Below are 21,514 nucleotides of genomic sequence, written 5' to 3' on the forward strand. Positions count from 1 at the left end.
TGTTGGAGTCTATACAAAGAAAAAAGGAGGAAGTTTGACCAGACCGTACTTTAAAAACCCTTCACCATTTGGAACGAGTTTGAAAATTTTAAAGAAACAAAAATCCGTTAAGAATCCTGTTAAAATCTTAAAAATACCAAATATAGCCGTTATGTTGGAGTCTATACAAAGACGTGGCAACTTTTGTCATAAGCCATTACAATATTCAAATACGAAACATGAAAAAAAATCCTGTGAATAATGTAGCTAAAATCTTAAAAATACCAAATCTAGGGAGCTACCGTTATATCCGGCCTATACGATGACCTGGACCAGCATAGACAATTTTAGTACCTATTAGGATACGAAATTTCAAACAATTTCGGTGAATGTCGTACTTAAAATCGTCAAAACACCGAATATAGCGAGGTACTGATATATGGGGCCTATACGAAGACCTGGACCCGCATGGACAATTTTCTGTCATAGACTGTAGTTCCCATTACGAACTCTAAATATGAAATTTGAAACAACTCCTATGAATAATGTCGCTAAAATCGTCAAAATACCGAATTTTGGGAGGTACCGTTATATGGAGGCTATACGAAGACGTGAGCCGGCATACTCAATTTTTTGTTATAGGCTGTAGTACCCTTATACGCAATTTTTTGTTATAGGCTGTAGTACCCTTTACCAATTCTAAATACGTAATTTGAAACAACTCCGGTGAATAATGTCCCTGAAATATCGAATATCGGGGGGTACCGTTGTATGTGGGCTATACGATATAATGGACGCATACAAGCATGTCTCTTTCAGGGGGTAAAGTGCTTAGAAAAAAATTTCTATATGGATTTTCAGACAATTTCATTGAAAAATGTAACTAAAATTATAAAAAATCCGTGTATAGGGAGGTATCGTTATATGGGGTCTATACGATATCGTGGGTCGATATAGCCATCTTCGATCTTGACCTGCCGGCAGACAAAAGACTGATCTGTGCAAAATGTTAGCTTCCTATCTTTATTATTTTTGACTCTAGCGTCATTACGAGTACAACAGACATATGGGCGGACCGGGTTAAATCGTGTTAGAATTTTACATTGATCAAGAATATATATACGTTGTTATGTCTAAAATTATTATTTCGATGAGTTACAAACGGAATGACGAATATAATGTATCCTCCATAATATGTATAATGGAGGGCATAAAAAAGTCTTGTCGAACAAATATGTTGTTTTTTCTATATAATGGACATTCTATGGGACCTGCTGCAGATACACCCTCATTCTTACCGAAAAACAATGGACATTTTTGAAGAATATTTTCTCTTAAGGATGATCAGGGGATATTTACCAAGGACAATCCAAACCTTTTTCAGTACACCTGCAGAAACACTCCCATTCTTCAGAAAAACAATGGAATTTTTTTTTTTAAGATCTTCTTGAGGATAATAAGATCAATATATGGCATTTTAACGAATATTTTTCAGAGACATTCGAAGGGCTTTAGGAAAACTGTTATGTCTAAAATAGGCATTTAAAGAATGTATTTTCAAGGTCCATTAGATTTGAAGAAAATATTCTCTTAATTTTGGGATGTGGTGGTAAATTTTACCTCTCTTAATTTTACATAAGGAAAGTTGATTTAAAAATATTTTTCCTTACTGTTTGTTTATTAATTTCACAATAAGTAAAAAAGGAGATTTTTTTAAATTTAAACAGGTACTTTTATTAATCGCAATAGAAGAGAGCATTTAAAAAAAAATGAGAAATGAGGGTAATGTTTCTACCACCTCCTTAATTGAAGGTTAAGTTAAAGGTTAAGGATCATCAGAGTCTTTAATCAGCATATTTAAAGGACCAACAGGCCATTTAACCGTGGATTCTAAAAGAAGTTTTTTAAAGTTTACCCCAGCCCGTAAAAATGGGTTTTTAATGATATTCCTAAACATGATTCTTTTAGGATTTATTCCAAGGACAATCCACGCTTTTAACAAAGCTTTTCAAGGATATATTTTCAAGGGCAATAGGTGTTTAAAAATGATTTGTCAAAGATTTTTTGAGACCTTCAGGATATTTAACCATAAAACCAGGGGGTTTTTAAGACTATCCCAGCCCATAACAAAGGTTTTTAATGATATTTATGTGTATATTACAATATTTAAAAGGATATTTTTAAGGCCCATTAGAGTTTTGAAATTGGATATCTGAAGAATACTTTTATGGACTAACAGAGCACGTTTGTCCAATTTCTTTCTTGCATGATCAAAGACCATTACTAAGACTTTTGAGAGGATTTTTTCAAGGACAATCAAATTTACAACTAGGATTTTAAGGAAGGTATCTAAATATTTTTTTTATTGATGTTTATTTTTTAAAAGACCTTCAGTAACTATAGCAAAGATTTTTTGAAAAATAAAAATAGAGCTTACAAAAAGGATTTAAACAAATAGTATCCAAGGAGCTTCCGCGATCATAAACTGGAATTTTGAAGAATATATATTTTTTTTTAAATGGCTAGAGTTTATAAAAGGTTCATCAAAGCGTATGATCGGGATATTTAAACCAGGATCTATACCAGTGGATTTATAAATGGACTTTCCAGGTCTAAACAACAACAAAAATGACTATTTAAGAACTATCGGAGTTGCTTGGAAATTATGAACGAGAGTCAGTCTTGGTGCGTAGGCATGTAATAAGGCTTGGTTTTTGGAAATCCCTACTAAAAGAGGACCGAAAGTACTAAAGTGTACTCCCATAAAAGGAATGAGAATACATGCCCCAAACAGCTTTTGGAAATTTTAACTTTACGTTTACGGAAAGTTTTAAAATGGCAATAAAAATCAACCAGTAAAGAAAGTCTTAAAGTCGGGCGGGGCCGACTTTATAATACCCTAAACCACTTTGCTAATTTAGTAGAGCTCCGCATTAAAATTAAAAGTTTTTATGGGAGAATTCAATCATACACGCTATGATTATAATTATAATTTAAAGTTCGAAGGACTAAATATGCCGAAGCATTTGTATCTTTTAAATTCGGACTTATATTGCCCATTTGGTGCACAATTAATTTGAAATCGGATAAAGATATATATGGGAGCTATATCCAAATCGGAACCGATCTCCATAAAAATTCTCAAAGATATTTCAGAGCTGTATTTGATATATTTCCCTGAATATCGTTGTTACGGAGTGCATATTACGGCTTTGAGTAACAAATATAACAAATCGGATGACCAGTATATATGGGAGCTATAGCTATATCTGAACCAAATTTGACATACTAGCTTCTAGACTAAATTCGGTCCTAAGTGCCAAATTCCATCCCATTTGGACAAATATTAGACGTTTGGTGCACAATAAAAGGTAAATCGGATGAAGTTATATATGGGAGATATATCCAAATCTGAACCGATCTCGATAAAATTTGGCACATGTATTTCTGGGCTGTATTTGATATATTTCCCCAAATATTGTTGTAACAGAGTGCATATTACGGCTGCGAAGGACAAACATAACAAATCGGATAAACAATATATATGGGAGCTATAGCTATATCTGAACCGATTTCGATCAAATTTGGGATACTTATTTTCAGACCTAATTTGGTTGTATGTGCAAAATTTCATACTAATCGAGCTGATATTACACGTTTGGTGCACAATAAAAGACAAATCGGACGAAGATATATATGGGAGCTATATCTAAATTTTGACCGATTATCTCCAATTTCAATAGGGTTCGTCCTTGGGCCAAACAAATGACTTGTGCAAAATTTCATCTGGATAGGACAATAATTGCGAACTGTACTTTGTTTACAAAAATACATGGACAGACAGACGGACGGACGGACATGCATAAATCGACTGAGAATGTGATTCTATGCAGATCATCAAAAGGAACTATGGGTCTATCTCGTTTCCTTTTGCCTGTTACAAACAAATGCACAAAGACATAATACCCTGACCACCTTGTGTTGTAGAGTATAAAAATGATACCATTTGATATTATGTGAACGAATAGAGCCAAATTTAAGATTAAATTTGGTATGAGAAGCAAAGTTGAAAAATAGGTTTGAAATCTGAAGGTGTTTTTTGGAACACCTGAGCTCTGATTTCGTGTATTCATTGCAGTCGGCATGAAAATTTAATTTTTTCACGCTTCACATGACTTGAGTCCCCGATTTATGTTTTGTCACATTTAACCATAATTTGCATACCAGCCTCTTCCTCACAAAGCAATAATGTTTGTGCCTGATTTTGTTTCCTCGATCCGGAAGAATGAATGAACGAAAACGCACCCCGCTGCTACACATAAATGTTCAACAAAAATTCCAGACAGAGCGGAGCCTTTAATACTTTACATTTGTTCTTGTTGTTTTTGTCGTTAAGTGTGTTCAATGAATATGTTGTTGTTGTTGTTGCTGTTTTTTTTTGTGTTGAAAAAAATTATAATTTGTTAAGGTACAGGATAATAAAAGTAAGGGATATGGACGGAAAGCAAAAGTGCACTGCACACAATAGGATATTACTTTTGTCTCGTGTATTTAGTTATGGCCCGGTTCCCCAAAGTGTTGTAAAAAACGGTTATAAAAATGTCATTTTATGTTATTAAATTGGAATTTATAAAGATATTGTTGAGGTGAGGTGTTGGTGTATGTGTGTGCGTGCGTGCAGCAAGGTGGTCATATATTTGGGAGATTATTTCCGGCCAAAGGTGTTGTCTTGTCTTGACTTTTTGTTCCGTTTCCTTTGAATTTCTTTGATTTTATGATTTCCCTAACGCCTTCAATCAATGGTTTATGGTCATCGGATGGAGGTAAATTTTTGTTGTTGAATTATTGGATTTTTATGGAACTGCACATTTTTTCAAAATTTTCGGGAGATAAATGGGGATTTCATGGCTTTGTTTGTTTTGTCTTCAAAAATCCAAAAACTTTTGTTTCCTTTGTTCCAAATTTTATTTGTTTTTTTTTTCCTCGTTTATGATGATGTTATGGTCAGCAACAGGGATAAACCATGGATGTGTGTGGCTCCGTGTGTATCCTCACAATGCTTGAGAAATGTTGCCACAATGACCTTCACTCGGTTAAGGGTTGATAATCGAGGTGTGTTCCGTTTATGGCCAAAGCTTCCGTTCTTATACGCTTTGCCAGTGAATTAGAGGCGTAGAAGGGGTGGTTAAAAAGGGAAATTATGGGTCTGCAAGTTGAAGGTGGTTTTGGAAAAATCCCCCTTTTTTCTTTTGTATTTTGATTGTGCTTTTCTCGAACTGCTTTGATTAATTTGCTCGAAGAAGTAATTTGTTATGTCCCCATTCTTTTTTTGGGTTGGGTTCATCGAACAGCAAGGAAAAAGTGCACAAAGTTAATCTAGCATAATTTATGAGTTTTACGGTGGCGATAACAATGAAAATTTGTCATTTTGGAGAATGACACTCTGCACTTATCCCCCTCCCATTGAAAGCGGAAAAGAGAGGGAAGCAAACAAAAATATATAAACCCCAGGAACTTCATGCAAAGAATTAGATTTCCATATTTTCTTAAATTTTCCACTTCAAGCGAACTTTCTTGTTCTGCCCTTGGCCATTTCAAGTCGACAAGAAAATTCCCAATTTTCGGTTTTCCTGCAATCCTTGGTTTTAATTTCATTTCATATCATGCACAGATATGTTAAAATTCACATAAATTTAATTTCATTGTCCTTTTGATGTTCGAACACGCCCTTCATCGGCATCGTGTAAGCCATATCACAGGCACTCAATAAAACATTGTCACATTGTTGTTATTGTTGTTCCACATCCTTCCTCAGCAGCATTATTGTCACCATGGATGAGCTCCTTGCTTGCCTGCCTGCCTGTCTGTCTGCTTGTTGGATATCTGTCACTTTCAGCGTCAGTGAGAAGAGAAAGAGAAGAGAATATCCATTTGTAGTTTTGCATATGGAAGTTTTCCTCAAGCCTTCAGGGCCCATTTACAATTTACTCTTAAAAACAATACTTTACTTTTATGTTTTATAGCTGCTGATTTTTGTTGTGTACCGAGAGATGAACAGACAGACAGACACACGAAATTTGCCCGGGGCCTTTACAAAGTGTCTCTCTCATCCAACTCAATCACAAGTTTTCGTTCGCTTGGTAGACATAAGACATATTAAGGTAGTGGTGGTAATGCCGGTTATTCCATACCACACCACACGCCCCCCATCCGGCACCATCATGCGGTAGCCACATGTCGAAAACAGAGGCATGGGAAATGGAAAATACGGAAGGATGTTTGGTTATGATAGCCAAAAAATCCAAAAAAAAAAAAAAAAAAAAAAACAACAACAACAACATTAAAACGAAAAGTGGACAAAAGAATCGCTTGAAAGTGATTTCATTTTAATGAACCACGTCACAGTCATTTATGTTAATGTCAATTGTCTGGAACAGGGAATTGGATACAATATTCGAAAAAACATAATTTGAAAAATGTTAAAAACCGTGCAGAAACTTGACCAGTACAATGTGATTTTTTTTTTTTTTTTTTTTTTTTTTTGAAGGACTTAATGTGAATTTTTAAAATAAATTTTTGAATCTGATTATTAAATATATTCTTGAAGGACTACGTGATTTTAAAATGATTTTTTGAATTATTTATACATTTTTCTGATATTATTAAATAATTGTTTTGAAGATCTGAACGTGGATTTTTTAATGATAATTTGAAGGACAAAACGTGTAGTGGATCGTTTTAAAGAATAAACGTGAATTTCTTAAAAAAAGTTAAAAAGTTATAAAATTTTTTGATGGAATAAATTTAGATTTTTTTTAAAAATTTTTGGAAAAGAACCTTTTTAGAGACTAAACATGGATTTTTTTAAACATTTCTGAAGGATTCTCAAAATCCAAAATTTGAATTTTTTAAATACATTTTTGAAGTATTATCACAGTTCAGAATGTGTAGTTTTTGAAACAAATTTTTGAGGAATTATCAGAGCCCAAAACATGATTTAAAAAAATTCTGAAGGGTTATTAGAGCTCAAAACATGGATTTTTTTAAACAAATTGTTAAAGGATTATGAGAGTCCCAGCTATGGATTTTTTAAAGAATTTTTTGAAGAATTATTATTGTCCAAACGTGAACTTTTCCAACAAATTTTTGAAAGATTATCAGAGCCCAAAAATGGATTTTTGAAAAAAAATTTTGAACCTGAAGCATAAACTATTGAAATATATTTTTGAAGGGTTATCAAATCCTAAATCTTTTAAACAAATTTTTGACCAACACCTGGATTTTTTAAACAAATTTTAGAAGAACTATCAGCGTCTAATATGATAATTTTTTAAACAATTATTGAAGAATTGTCAGGATTTTTTGTTTAATATTTTAAATATTTTTTTAATATACTTGAAAGATTATCAGAGTTCAAAACGTGGATTTAAAAAAAAATATTTGAAGGATTATCAGAGCCCAAAACGTGGATTTAAAATAATTTTTTGAATTATTTATACAAATTTCTGATATTATTAAATAATTGTTTTGAAGATTTGAACGTGGATTTTTTGAATGATAATTTGAAGGACAAAACGTGTAGTGGATCGTTTTAAAGAATAAACGTGGATTTCTTAAAAAAGTTTAAGAACTGGGATTTTTATACAATTTTTTGATGGACTAAATTTAGATTTTTTAACAATTTTTGAATGAGAAAAATTTTTGAATTAGAAAATTTTGATTTTTTTAAACATTTCTGAAGAATTATCAAAGCCTAAAACGTGAATTTTTAAAGTAATTTTTTTGAAGGATTATCACAGCCCAAACCTTGGATTTTTTTTTTTTTTTGAAAACATTTTTGAGGGATTATTAGAACTCGAAACATGGATTTATTACCAAATTATTAAATGATAATGAGAGTCAAAATATGGATTTTTAAAATAAATTATTGAAGGATTATTATTGCCCAAAACGTGAACTTTTCAAACAAATTATTGAAATATTATCAGAGCCCAAAAATGGATTTCTGAAAAAAAAATTTGAACCTGAAGCGTGAACTATTAAAATATATTTTTGACCAAAACCTGGATTCTTTAAACAAATTTTAGAAGAACTATCAGCGTCTAATATGATGATTTTTTAAACAATTATTGAAGAATTGTCAGGATTTTTTGTTTAATATTTTAAATATTTTTTTAATATGCTTGAAAGATTATCAGAGTCCAAAACGTGGATTTAAAAAAAAATATTTAAAGGACTATCAGAGCCCAAAACGTGGATTTAAAAAAATAAGTTTAAAGGATTATCAGAGCCCAAAACGTGGATTTAAAAAAATATTTGAAGGATTATCTGAGCTCAAAACGTGGATTTAAAAAAAATATTTGAAGGATTATCAGAGCCCAAAACGTGGATTTAAAAAAATATTTGAAGGATTATTTGAGCTCAAAACGTGGATTTAAAAAAATATTTGAAGGATTATCTGAGCTCAAAACGTGGATTTCTTAAACAATTTTTTTTAAGGATTATCGGAACCCAAAACGTGGATTTAAAAAAAAATAAGGATTATCTGAGATCAAAACGTGAATTTCTTAAAAAAAAATTTAAGGATTATTGGAACCCAAAACGTGAATTTCTTAAACAAATTTTTAAGGGTTATCGGAGCTGAAAACATGGTTTTCTTGAACAATTCTTTAGAAGAGTATCAGAGCCCAAAACGTGGATTTCAAAACAATTTTTCAAGGATTATCGGAGCTCAAAACTTGGATTTCTGGAACAAATCTTGAGGAGTATCAGAGCCCAAAACATGGATTTCTAAAACAATTTTCTTAAGGATTATCGGGACCCAAAACGTGAATTTCTTAAGCATTTTTTAAGGGTTATCTGATCTCAAAACTTGGATTTCTTGAACAAATCTTTAGAGGAGTGTCAAAGTCCAAAACGTGAGTTTTTGAAACAGAATGTTCAAGGATTATCAAATCACAAAACGTGGATTTTTTTACACAAATTTTTGAAGGATTCTCAGAACCTTAAACGTAGACAACCGGAATGAGAATTTTGAAATTTGGAATGAGTCACTGATAGTGCACAGGATCGATGTACCAAAGAATATTTTGAATTTCGAACTTTAAAGTAACGGAAATTTCTAAAATGACACTTAACTTCGAAACTGGTACCATTAGTATGGGTATGGGTATGATGTACTAAGTGTGTGAACTGTACTAAATAGTACTAAATTTGGAAAACTTTGGTTTAGGGTGAACCAATGAAGCTGGCATTTTGAAATTTTGTTTTGCGTCCCTGCTGGTAGTTGATATGTGATACGGATGGAGTTTTGCAAATGTGTACTACAAGTGCACGAAAAGTACTAAATAGTACTATATTTGGTATTGGGTGAACAGATAGTGTTTGAAATTTGATGTTTGGTATTGGCGTCGTTGTTCATGTGTAGCCTGTACCTATGGTGATGATTTCGGAAATGTGTACTATGATTGTACAAAAAGTACTAAATGGTACTATACTTGCTATTGGGTGAAGGGTTAGAGAAAAATTTATCAAATTTTAGATTACTAATGACATTACCAAAATTTGACATGGGTGAAGGAAAATATCAGAAGCCGTTAAATTTGAAATTAATATCACTGTTGGTGTCTATGGTTGTGGATGGAAGGAGATCTCTATTAGCATTTGGGATTGAGATATAAAAGTGTTTCGGAAATGTATACTATAATGGTACGAAAAGTACTAAATTAGGCATGGGTTAAGGAATAAATCTGAAATCCAGAAATTTGAAAAAGATGTCACTGTTGGTGTCTGTGGTTGCGGAAAATTCGTACTATGAACGTATGGAAAGTGCAAAATGGTACAAAATGTTCTCTTGGATACTGGGATAGGGATGGAGTTCTGAAATTTGATATTGAGGTTTGTCTCTGAACCGAAAAAATATCTGGACCATGGGTAATAGTTCAACCATTTTTAGAGGTAAAAGAAGTGAAAAAAAAACTATTAGAAAATTAATAATATATGAAAAAATTACCTGAAACCCAAAATTCACAATTCCTCAAGATTTGTTGAATCGAGAGTTGCCTCCACTTGGAAGACATTCTCAAAACACTAACACTTATAATTAAAATAGAAGCTTTAAAATATGGCTCAACCTTTCGTAATGTGTAGGTATGTATTGAAAATGGGGTATATCGGTTCACTTTTAGGTTTGGACTCTTTGTAACTTTGACTCCAGATCTTCGGTATTCTTAATGATTAAAGAAATAATAATATTTGAGATTTTAAGTAGTTTTTTTTTTAAGGAAAAAAATTAATTAGGAACCGAACGGCCTAGAGTCGTTTTCTGATTAAAAATGAATCGACGCTGGAATGTTCGCCAAATTTTATTTAAAAAAAATAAAAAAATAATAATAATAATAATAATAATAATAATAATAATAATAATAATAATAATGACAACCATTGACATAAACCTTTTTTGAATTTAGAAACTATAGATCAGATTTGTTAGCCTATCAAATATCTCCAAAAATAGTACTTCTTTCGTAACATATTTCTGAGTCATTGCAAACAAGTGTTCATTTCTATTGGCAAAATGCATTGAATTGATTCATTAAGTCCCATGCCTTAAGCCAGTCTACTTTTGAGGCATTATAAAAGAGGATGAACAAATTAATCACTACACTAAATACTACACACACGAACACACCATTCGATAAACTACAATTGACTGCACCCGTGTCACAACAGGGTTCCGCATTAAATCACACCTACCCTAGAAAAATGTATGGCAAAGTATTTTGCATTTGTTGCACACATCATCGGATGCACATCTTGTGTACATGTGTGTGTGTTTGATTGTGTGCGTGGGGGCATTTGTAATTCCTAATTGACTTGCCGAGGGAGGGTAGGCTTGGCCTTAAACAGCAGTGGCATCAATTTATTTGCATCGGGTTGTTCGATTTCTCTTGGTTTTTAACTAAAAACAGCTGCAAATAATTTTATCGTTAGGATTTGCAAAAACGAAAATTTATGGCCATTTTTAATATTGGGACAATTAAAAAGGGATTATTTTGTGGCTATTGTTTTTCTAAGTATGAAATGAAATCCTTTGCAATTAAATGCAGATGTTTCACTAACGCCAAAGAGGAATAAAAATACCGAAAATAGCTGACAATGCATTGGCAAGAGAGAAATTAGCAATGGCAATTTGTAACATCTGAGTGGACATTCCGAACAGAAAAATCATTCAATTCAAACAGGGAGTTGCAGACACATTTCACAGTTACTTTACAACCTAGGCAATAGACAGTTGGCATGGAAGAAAACTGCACAAATGACCACACATACAAAAGACACTCACCGTGGTGGTGGTGTTGTGCACCTCATCATCGTCCAGCACCCAGCAACAACATCTGGCATCTGTTTGGAACTACAAAATGTAATGGCCAGCCAATAACATCTTCCTTCAGCATGGTCATGATCAGCATTGCTAACAAGCAATATGATGACTGTCTGCCTGTTTCATTGTTATGGTCATTCAACTTAGCCATTGTTGCTGTTAGAAGAAAGGCAGTCAAGCCAGAGGTAAGCATTAACCATTTTAAGCCACAAAATTCAGCCACAACAAAATGGTTAACCACAACGACCACGACAACGAAGACCATGACGACGACGACGATGATATCGAAACTAAAATCCAATAACTAGCCTTGCATAGATGATGCGACCTTAGATGCAATTGCTCTGATTTATAGTTTACTCCAGAGCGAATGTGTGCATGCATTTTTTTCAAATTCTTCTTCATCTTCTTCCGGCCGACAGACCGACCATCCATACATGATAAATTTTTGTCAGAAGTTTTGAGGAGGCATTTAAAAAGTTCTTCCCTTGATGATGGTTTCCAATATGTTAAGATAACGGCAAATATGTTAAGCACAGACGATTGCACTGTGTGTCTGTGGCGGGAGGAAATCTAATGAAAATTATTTTACGGAAAATCCAACAAATTTGTGGAAGATATTTATAGTAGGTCAGGAATGCAATAAATGTTCTGCTATTTCGGATGGCGCAACCAAAATTTTTTGCAATAAATCTTCCTCAAAATGTTTTTTTTTAATTTAATTTTTTTTTTTTTTTTTGGAAAAGTAATATTTAGAAATAAGTTGAGTTAAATTTTACCTCAGTATCTTGATGATTTTTGCCACAAATTTTTCTAAAAATTTGTATTTGGATTTCATACCGGGTTCTAGCTCTGGAGCAGAATATTGAATATTTATGAAAGTTTTATGCCATAAAGCACCATATTAACCGCAAAATAGAAGAAATAAATTTTCGCTCCTGACTTATGGCAATGAGGAGGAGGTGAAAAAGTTATCAATAGAAATAAACGGATATTATATGTTTTCGCATCTCATCTATGACTTAAGAATTGAAAATCACTTCACCTATGAATCAGATTTGGGTTATTTGGGTTATTTGCTTTATTTTAAATGAGAGTTTAAGATTTTTTTTCCATATTAATGTTCAACACATGTTAACCTAATTTTTGACTTATGTTAAACAAGCATTTTTTAATTAATTTTAACATTTAAAAAAATGGATATAATTGCAAATAATACACCCAAATACTATTAAATTTGACCTGATAAGAATTTAATGGTAGCTGTGTAAGTGCAACATTGTATTTTTGTTCAAAACTTCAAACTTTTATGGGGAGGTGTTGGAAGATACGAAACCGAGGTACTCGGTAATTTTCCAAATCTGCGAAAAATATCGCGCAAATTATAGTAACAGAGTCACGAGCTTATTTCTCAAGTAGAATTTTCATAACATACATATAGTGACAAAAATGTCCTGACAATGGGATTTTCCGATTATCTGAGACTTGCCCCTTTCGCGAATTTCTAGGAATGAAATTTAAATCCAATGTGTAACTAGCATTGTTAGAGAGAAATACTAACTGAAATTGATCGATGGAAAGGGATTTTCTCAAAATTATACTTATTATGTCAGCGACCAAGCTAACCCAAAAGAATGCGATTTTTTGTTTCGTAAATTAAAATTCCTATTTTAAAGCCAATATGAAATGTCATTATTATTCTCTAAATTCTCATGTCACACACAACAAAGTATATATATTCTTGATCAGCGTTAAATTCTATGTCGATTTAGCGATGTCCGTCTGTCTGGCAGGTCCACGTCTTCGCATAGCCCACATATAGCAATACCTCCTGATTTTCAGTATTTGAATGATTTTAGCGGCATTACTCACCGGAATTGTTTTAAATTTCTTATTTGAAGTTCGGAATTGGAACTACAGGCTATGAATTTGTTTTACTTATGGTACTACAGCCTATGACAAACAATCGCGTATGCAGGTTCACGTGTTCGTATAGCCCTCATATAGCAATACCTCCCGATTTTCGATATTTGGATGGTTTTAGTGTCATTGCTCACCGGAATTGTTCGGAATCGATACTATAGCCTATGACTTTATTTTATTTATAAAGGAAAACGTCTTCGTATAGCCTCCATATAAGGATTTCGTTTGAGATGTATTCTTCTACGGATTTTTTTTTTAATTTTTCAAGTTTCTTTAAAATGGTGGAGGACCTCCCGATATTCGTTATTTTTATGATTTTTACCACATTTTTCCACGGTTTTGTCTTAAAATTTACATTTGTAGTTCATAATGGGTTCTAGCACCGGCCGCAGAACATTCAAAATTTAAGTCCACGCTTTCCTAACATGTAACGCACATATTCGGTATTTTGATAACCTTGTCACTTTTACCCACGAAATTGTTTCAAATTTGGTTTTTAAAAAGATTTGGTAGATGGCAATCCTGGAAGTACAAAAATGACCTATATGGGCTCCCGTTTTAGTATAGCCCCCATATAGCGGCCTCGACACTATATGGTTTCTTAAAAAGTTTAACAGGATGATCCAAACGGTCTTACTGGTATTTGTAGTTTAAAGTGGAACACGTTTGAATTCAGATACTATTATATAAAAATGATTTCCTGCAGGTAAGGTGGAGGACATAAAAAATGCTGCCCGATCGAACAAAATGTTTTTTACTTGTTATTTCGTTGAATCCTTAACAAGTAAAAAAATACATTATTGAATATAATTTATATAACGAACAAATAAATAACTTAATAAAAATCGAGAAATTTCCTACGAACCAATCGAAATCCTTTAAATCGAATGTTACCGTTTATAACAAACCAAACAGAAAAAAACTTGTGATTTTAAACAACACAATACTCTCATTCGTTTGATTTTTTTTTTTCAAATACTAAAAATTGCTGATATGACCGAAGGAAGCTTTATGCTCTTATTTTGTACCCATATTTTAATAACTTGTTTTCTATTAAAAATATTCGATTTTTTCTACACATTTGCATCTTATCTTTTTAAACACTTGTAAGAATTGTGACAAAATAAAAATAAACTAATTTCCGAAATCTACGCATCCCCTGCCTTACACCCTGGTAAACATTACTATCTTTCTGCACTAATAAATATGAATGAATATATATAAATTATGGGGTCTATTACAAATAATTAGAGGTGTTACAAATGGAATGAGAAGTATTATACCCTCCTTTCCAATGTGGAAGCCATAATAATAATATATGAATAAACAAAGATATTAATGTTTTATTCTCATTGCATCATGAATTGAATGACAATGAAAAAATGTACCAATTAAAGAAGACATCATTTCCTCTTTTTTTGGGAAAAAGAATTATTTTCTGTCAGATTTCCCACCAAATTTAATTTGGCTTTAAAACCAATGTGTTTTTTACTTTTTTATACCCTACACCACTAGGTGGTCAGGGTATTATGTCTTTGTGCATTTGTTTGTAACAGGCAAAAGGAAACGAGATAGACCCACAGTTCCTTTTGATGATCTGCATAGAATCACATTCTGAGTCGATTTATGCATGTCCGTCCGTCCATCCGTCTGTCCGTCCGTCCGTCTGTCCGTCTGTCCATGTATTTTTGTAAACAAAGTACAGTTCGCATTTATTGCCCTATCCAGATGAAATTTTGCACAAATCATTTGTTTGACCCATGGACGAACCCTATTGAAATTGGAGATAATCGGTAAAAATTTAGATATAGCTCCCATATATATCTTCGTCCGATTTGCCTTTTATTGTGCACCAAACGTGTAATATCAGCCCGAATAGTATGGAATTTTGCACATACAACCAAATTAGGCCTGAAAATAAGTATGCCAAATTTTATCGAAATCGGTTCAGATATAGCTATAGCTCCCATATATATTGTTCATCCGATTTGTTATTTTTGTCCTCCGCAGCCGTAACATGCACTCTGTAACAACAATATTTGGGGAAATATATCAAATGCAGCTCAGAAATACCTTTGCTAAATTTTATCGAGATCGGTTCAGATTTGGATATAGCTCCCATATATAACTTCGTCCGATTTACCATTTATTGTGCACCAAACGTCTAATATTTGTCCAAATGGGATGGAATTTGGCACATACGACCGAATTTAGTCTAGAAGGTAGTGTGCCAAATTTGGTGAAGATCGGTTCAGATATAGTTATAGCTCCCATATATATTGTTCATCCGATTTGTTGTATTTGTTACCCACAGCCGTAATACGCACTCCGTAACAACGATATTCAGGGAAATATATCAAATACAGCTCAGAAATATCTTTTCCAAATTTTATCAAGATCGGTTCAGATTTGGATATAGTTTCCATATCCGATTTCAAATTAATTTCGCACCAAATGGGCAATACAAGTCCGAATTTAAAAGATACAAATGCTTCGGCATATTTAGTCCTTTGAATTTTAAATTATAATTATAATCATAGCGTGTATGATTGAATTCTCCCATAAAAACTTTTAATTATTAAGTGGAGCTCAACTAAATTAGCAAAGTGGTGTAGGGTATCATAAAATCGGCCCCGCCCGACTTTAGGACTTTCTTTACTGGTTTAATTTTAAAAATATTTTTCGCATTGACATATTATAAATTTGGGTTAAAAAGCCATAGAAATTATCATTGAAAAAATGGTGAAAGAATTTTTAATTTTTTCTTCATAATTTACTAGCTAGAAAACAGTATCAAATGGAAATTAATTTCCTCTCTTAAACTAGCCCCGCATCTGCACGACCAGATTTGATTTCATATGACTGCAGTTTTCTGACACCTTTACTTTTAACAGCCGACTTCTATGTCTCACAAAGTCACAACCCTTTTAGTGTTGGAATTTATTACAAATTTATCTGTCACTTCCCTTCAATTTAAAGCATATTTATGGATTCAAATTAATTAAAATTCATTTTTTATTTTTCAAATTTTTATCTCAAAAACTAACAACTCATGATTATTTTGTAACATTTAATTGGTTTTATATTTTATTTATTATAACTTTTAAGTTAGGTTTTAATATTTCCGTTCACATCACCAAATCCATTAAAAGAAAACTTAAATCACTGCACACCCATACCCAAAACACTGTCTGTTTGACTGTCTTCCCCTTAACCAAAAACCTATTGAACTGCCATGATAATCGATGGTCCGGTCAAAATTTCATTTCATTCGTTATTTGGCCAGCATTAATGACTTTTTGAGGCCGCAAAAACCTATTAAACCATGAAAACAAACAGACGAAGAAGTAGAAGAACAAAAAGCGGAGGAAACTAAGAACCAACAGCGACATATGGAGGAAGTTGATAGATGTGATGACCTGCTAAAGAACCCAGGACAATGGCAAAGAAGACAAACAAACAAAAGCCAAAGCAAAGTTAGTCAGTCAGTCAGTCCATCATAACTACCCAACTTCGTTATCAATCGCAAAAATTCACTCACTTTGGTAATCATTATTAATTTTTCGGGGGAGGTGAGGGGTAAATAAAAACGTTGGACTTTACTTACTTTTACATTCATTGGCATCCGTGTCGGTGGCACGTCCCCATGGTCGATCAAAGTAAAACGGTTTGCATCTCTCACATTCCGGTCCGGCTGTGTTGTGTTTGCAGGAACAGGTCATTGTCAATTTGGCATTTATCGCCAGGCCAGTATTCGAATTGGACGATGAACGTATTATATTGCCATCATCGTCTAAAGATTCGGAGCCCATACCACCGCCACCACCATTGTCATCATCATGACTAAAGAGATTAGCTTCATTAGAACTCACAACGGCCACACATTCCGAGGCATGGCCATTACATTTGCAACGTCCACCAACGGCAAAATCGGATACAGCATAATGCTGGGAGACGGCCAACAGATCACGTATCGAGGCCGAGGCAATGGCGGCCGAGGAAGACTTATCCGAGGAGGAGGAGCCGGGTTTTTGTTGATATTTGGAAGCGGCCACAATTTGGGGTTTATTTGTGGTTGAAGAACTAATGCTGCTTCCGCTGCCGCTGCCACTCACCGTTGAAACAGTGGAACTGGCCATGGCCAAATTGGCTGCCTTGGCCTTGTAATGCTTCTCATAGGCCAATGATTTTTGTTTCTGGGAAATACGCTTGGTCTTCAGCGGGGTTATGTTTATCCCACCATCATTGGCATAGTCCATGTCCAGATGATCATCCAATTCCAGATGTTTCTTGGGCTCGGCATAATCCTCCAAATCATCATAGTTTACACTGTCATTTTCATGAATATTGTAGTCATCGTATTCATCCTCGACATCTTCCGAGTCATCATCTTCTTCATCGTCATCCTCTTCCTCCTGGCTGGTGGACATTTCGTCACTGAAACTATTGGCATCTGGCTTAAGGTCGGATTTCAAATGGGCATTTAGCAGTTCTTTGGGCAGCTCCAGACGATGGAATACCACTCGGATATCGGTGGCCGTTACCCAATCCTGTAACACCAGGGAGGAGTCCAAATCATTTGCCGATGGCCTACCCTCCAGGGTATTGAAGGCGAAACGATTGGTGTTGCCATCATGATGGGAGTTCATGCATCTGGCTTCTTGTTCGTTGAATTTGCTTATTTTGGCCCGGTCTGGACGTCCATAGAATTTCTGGCACTGAGAACTGTAGAACTGAAAGGGTTGCCATGTTTGCCCATAGTCGGAACTTTTATAGATGGCCATGGAATCGGGTTTTGGTGATTTGGGACAGAATGACAAGCTGACATAGGTTAGCTCATATTTTTTACCCAAAGACAAGGTTAGGGTGACATTGTCAGGTGGTGCCGAATCGGGATCAGAGGGCACTGGGACCACTGCCGATCTCCAGCAGGTTACATTGTTGGGATTATTTAAATCTGTCAATGCGGAAGCTGGAAATCTCATGTCCGGCCTTGAGTTGTCACACGTTTTACACTCCTCCAATGTACCATCCCTTTTCAGTTCACAATAACGTTCCGCCTGATGTGTGCCACAGGTGGAGGATGCCACCACCGGATTACCATAGGCAGCATTTACAAAACTGGGTAAACATTTTCGCGGTTTACCCTCAAAATAACAGGGATCATTGTTGTTGTTAGACGATGAGGAAGACTTGAGAGCCCATGTTCGGGTGGTGGTGGTGAGGAGCTGGAACAGGGCCACAATTAGAAAACACCAGGAAAAGCTTCGCAAAGAAGCCATAATGATGGCTGGCTGGCTGGCTGTTCAGTTGCGTTAGTGGTGGTTTTTGGAGCCCGTGGTTGGTATGGAAATTAATTAAAAACTTGTGTGTGTTTCCCGTTTTTAAACACGTGCACGTGGCTGCACAAAATTTTGTTTTTTATTTCAGGTTGTCTGTGGCAGAATTTTTTTTTTCACAAAAAAAAATATTTTTTTTTATTTTGACACTTTTTTCAAATTTTTGTTTTCTTCTGATTTTTTCGTTTTGCTTCCAATACTAGATTACCATTTTTAAAACACTGACAATTTCCGTTTTTTTTTTTATTAAATTAACACAAAATTCTCTGGTATTTTTTCAAATTTACGCTCCACTGACAACAATTCCAATTTCAAAGGTGTTAAGGCTATCAATGACACTCACTGGGGTCTCTGGCCCTCAGTTTCCGCCGTTATGCTCTCTTGGCGAAAACTAGACACGTTTTCCACCGTAAAAAAAATGCAAAACACTTTGTTGTTTATTTGTTCAAATGCAACTGCCGTAAAACCGGTAAAAACATAAACCGAAACCAAAAACGACAAAAACAACAAGAATTTGCATATATTTTGCTGCAGGGGGAGGGGCGACGGCAGCGATGGATTGTTCAACCAGACTTAAAGGCAGCCAACAAAGCCTGCAACATGATAATGGAACATCAATTCCAAGCACGCGATAATTTTAACACCATCAGACCCAATTGATGGACATCACTTGCAGCTGCACTCTATGGGGGTTTCTTTCAAAGACACAATGTCTAGCAAAAATTCACAATTTTTTTTTGTTTTTGTTTTTTTGTTTTTGTTTTGCAAAAAAATCTCAACAATTTTTTTTAACATTCAATGGCACAGCAATTGTGTTTCAATACTTTTCTTCACACTTTTCGATTTTTTGTTTTGATGGAAAAATAAATTTTTCCTATTATTCTTTCATTTCCGGCCAGCATCCGCCAAAGTCATTTTTGCATCCTTAACCATCAAATGCTGCCGTAGTTCTGGGCAACAGCAAGCGAATGAACGCAAATAATAACCAAATGAATTATTCGCAACACTTTAAACGACGACAACAACGACGGAGACGACGACGACGGACACGGATATCTAGCGTTCAACGAATATTCTTCCTGCTCATACTCCGAACAAACTAACTTGACGATGTGAGCAGCAGTTATCCTTTGCCGACACAAGTTGGCAGCATGTGTTGAATTACTTTACACCACCGTCGGATGATAATTCACCACTTCAATTTCCGTAAAAACAAGGACTTGGCGCTCAAGTCCTTCTTCCTTCCGTCCGTAAAATAGCGTTTAGTTTTTACCGGCAACAATCTCTTTTCGTTAACGCGCAACTTTCTTGCATTCGTATATATTTTTTGTGTGGGGCACAGAAAAACGAGTCGCCTACAACAACAACAGCAAATTCAGAGAAAAAAAACACAACAACGACGACCGTACCGTTGTTTATCAAACGAGAGCTCAATTAATACTGGATGCTAAAGACAATTTCCCAACACTGGTGTGTGGTGGCACTAACCAACGAGCAAACAACAAGAATGCACATCACAACGAACATGCACACAAACTTCTCTCTATCTCTCCCATATACATTAACCTACTCTCTGGGCCAAAACAAAACTCACCGCCAGGCAGGCAGGCAGGCAGCCAGCCAAAACATTCCTACATCCCACATTGTTTTGGCCGGAGAGCGGCAGAGATTTTTGTTTTGTTTACATTTTCAAATTGTTGCGGCACACATCCATTCATCCACCCATCCATCCATGGATTCCTTCCGACCATCAACAACACTGGGCCAATTGCACAGTTGGGTTGGTTGCTCGTATCCACCACCAGACATGCAATTTATTATCATCACACGACTCAGCAGGTTGCTGAGGTGACAATTGGGTTTTCTCTTATGTGCCTCTCTCGCTGGTAGGATTCTCTTATTGGTTTCCATTTGACTGTTGTGGATTGTGTTCCACCATAACAGAAGCAGTGCACAGACTTATGTTAGCGTTATGTTAAAGGTAATGTTATATCTGGTTATTATTCAAAGGGGGTGGTTAGCATTTCATGTAATGGGTGGTATTTTTGGTTAACAAGACATTTGTGCAAAATCTTGTTGTAAGCTGATTCGATTGTGGGAGCAAGCCTCCATTCACACGGTTGCCCTGCAACAAGTCCACTGGAAAATGTAAATTTATTCCTTTTCATTAAAATTCATTTGTAGAACCTAGGCTAGAAATTAATTTTTGCTTTACCCTCAACATTATGTTCCCATGATACCTCTTTGGACGAAATCTGTATTATATCATTGGGAGTCTATCTAGCCGATTTATCTTTCTGAGCGGCTAGTGTAATATTTTTATCATACTTATTTCGAAGTCGTAGATAAGCCAGATAACCATTTCGGTTTTATATCCCATGTTTCTGTATATGAAAACAGTTTAAGGTAGTATAAACTCTATCCAATCTCGTCAGTCAGTCCGTTCATCTGCTCGGGTGCTCGGGAAAGCTCTCAAAGCCATTTGGTCCAAGGATATCATATCGACATATTGCAGACATAGTTCGAGATGGTCTGCTTTTGGCCAACTGCTTTTGAGGGTGCCAATGGTCAGATATTCGTACAAACATATGTTGGTGCAGTTCGGCATTTACTATGAGTACAATACCTCCTTACATGTAAACAAGTATAAAAGCAATGAGTTCGGCCGGACCAAAATTTGAATATCCTCCACCATTTGTAACGAATTAGAAAATTTAAAAAAATAAAATAAAATCCATTGACAATCCTGTTAAAATCTTTAAAATAACTGATATCGGAAAGTGCCGATATATGGGGGACATACGATATTGTGGACCTATATAGACAAATCTATGTCTGGGGGTAAAGTACTCACAAGGAACTCCTTGTGTGGATTTTCAGATAATTCTAT

The 21,514-nt window shown here is 34.7% G+C and overlaps 1 protein-coding gene across 1 annotated transcript in view; it reads right to left on the reverse strand.

Moving 5' to 3' along the window:
* The window catches only part of LOC101894913 (netrin-B), a 311,017-nt gene extending 290,960 nt beyond the window's left edge, over positions 1-20,057 (reverse strand). The window contains exon 1 of the mRNA XM_059127310.1: positions 16,893-20,057. Within this exon, the coding sequence (XP_058983293.1) occupies positions 16,893-18,567 (1,675 nt within the window). The 5' untranslated portion in view covers positions 18,568-20,057. The remainder of the gene's footprint in view (positions 1-16,892) is intronic.
* Between the last annotated feature and the right edge of the window lie 1,457 nt (positions 20,058-21,514).

The sequence above is a fragment of the Musca domestica genome, unplaced genomic scaffold (genome assembly GCF_030504385.1).
Source record: "Musca domestica strain aabys unplaced genomic scaffold, Musca_domestica.polishedcontigs.V.1.1 44, whole genome shotgun sequence".
NCBI lineage: Eukaryota > Metazoa > Arthropoda > Insecta > Diptera > Muscidae > Musca > Musca domestica.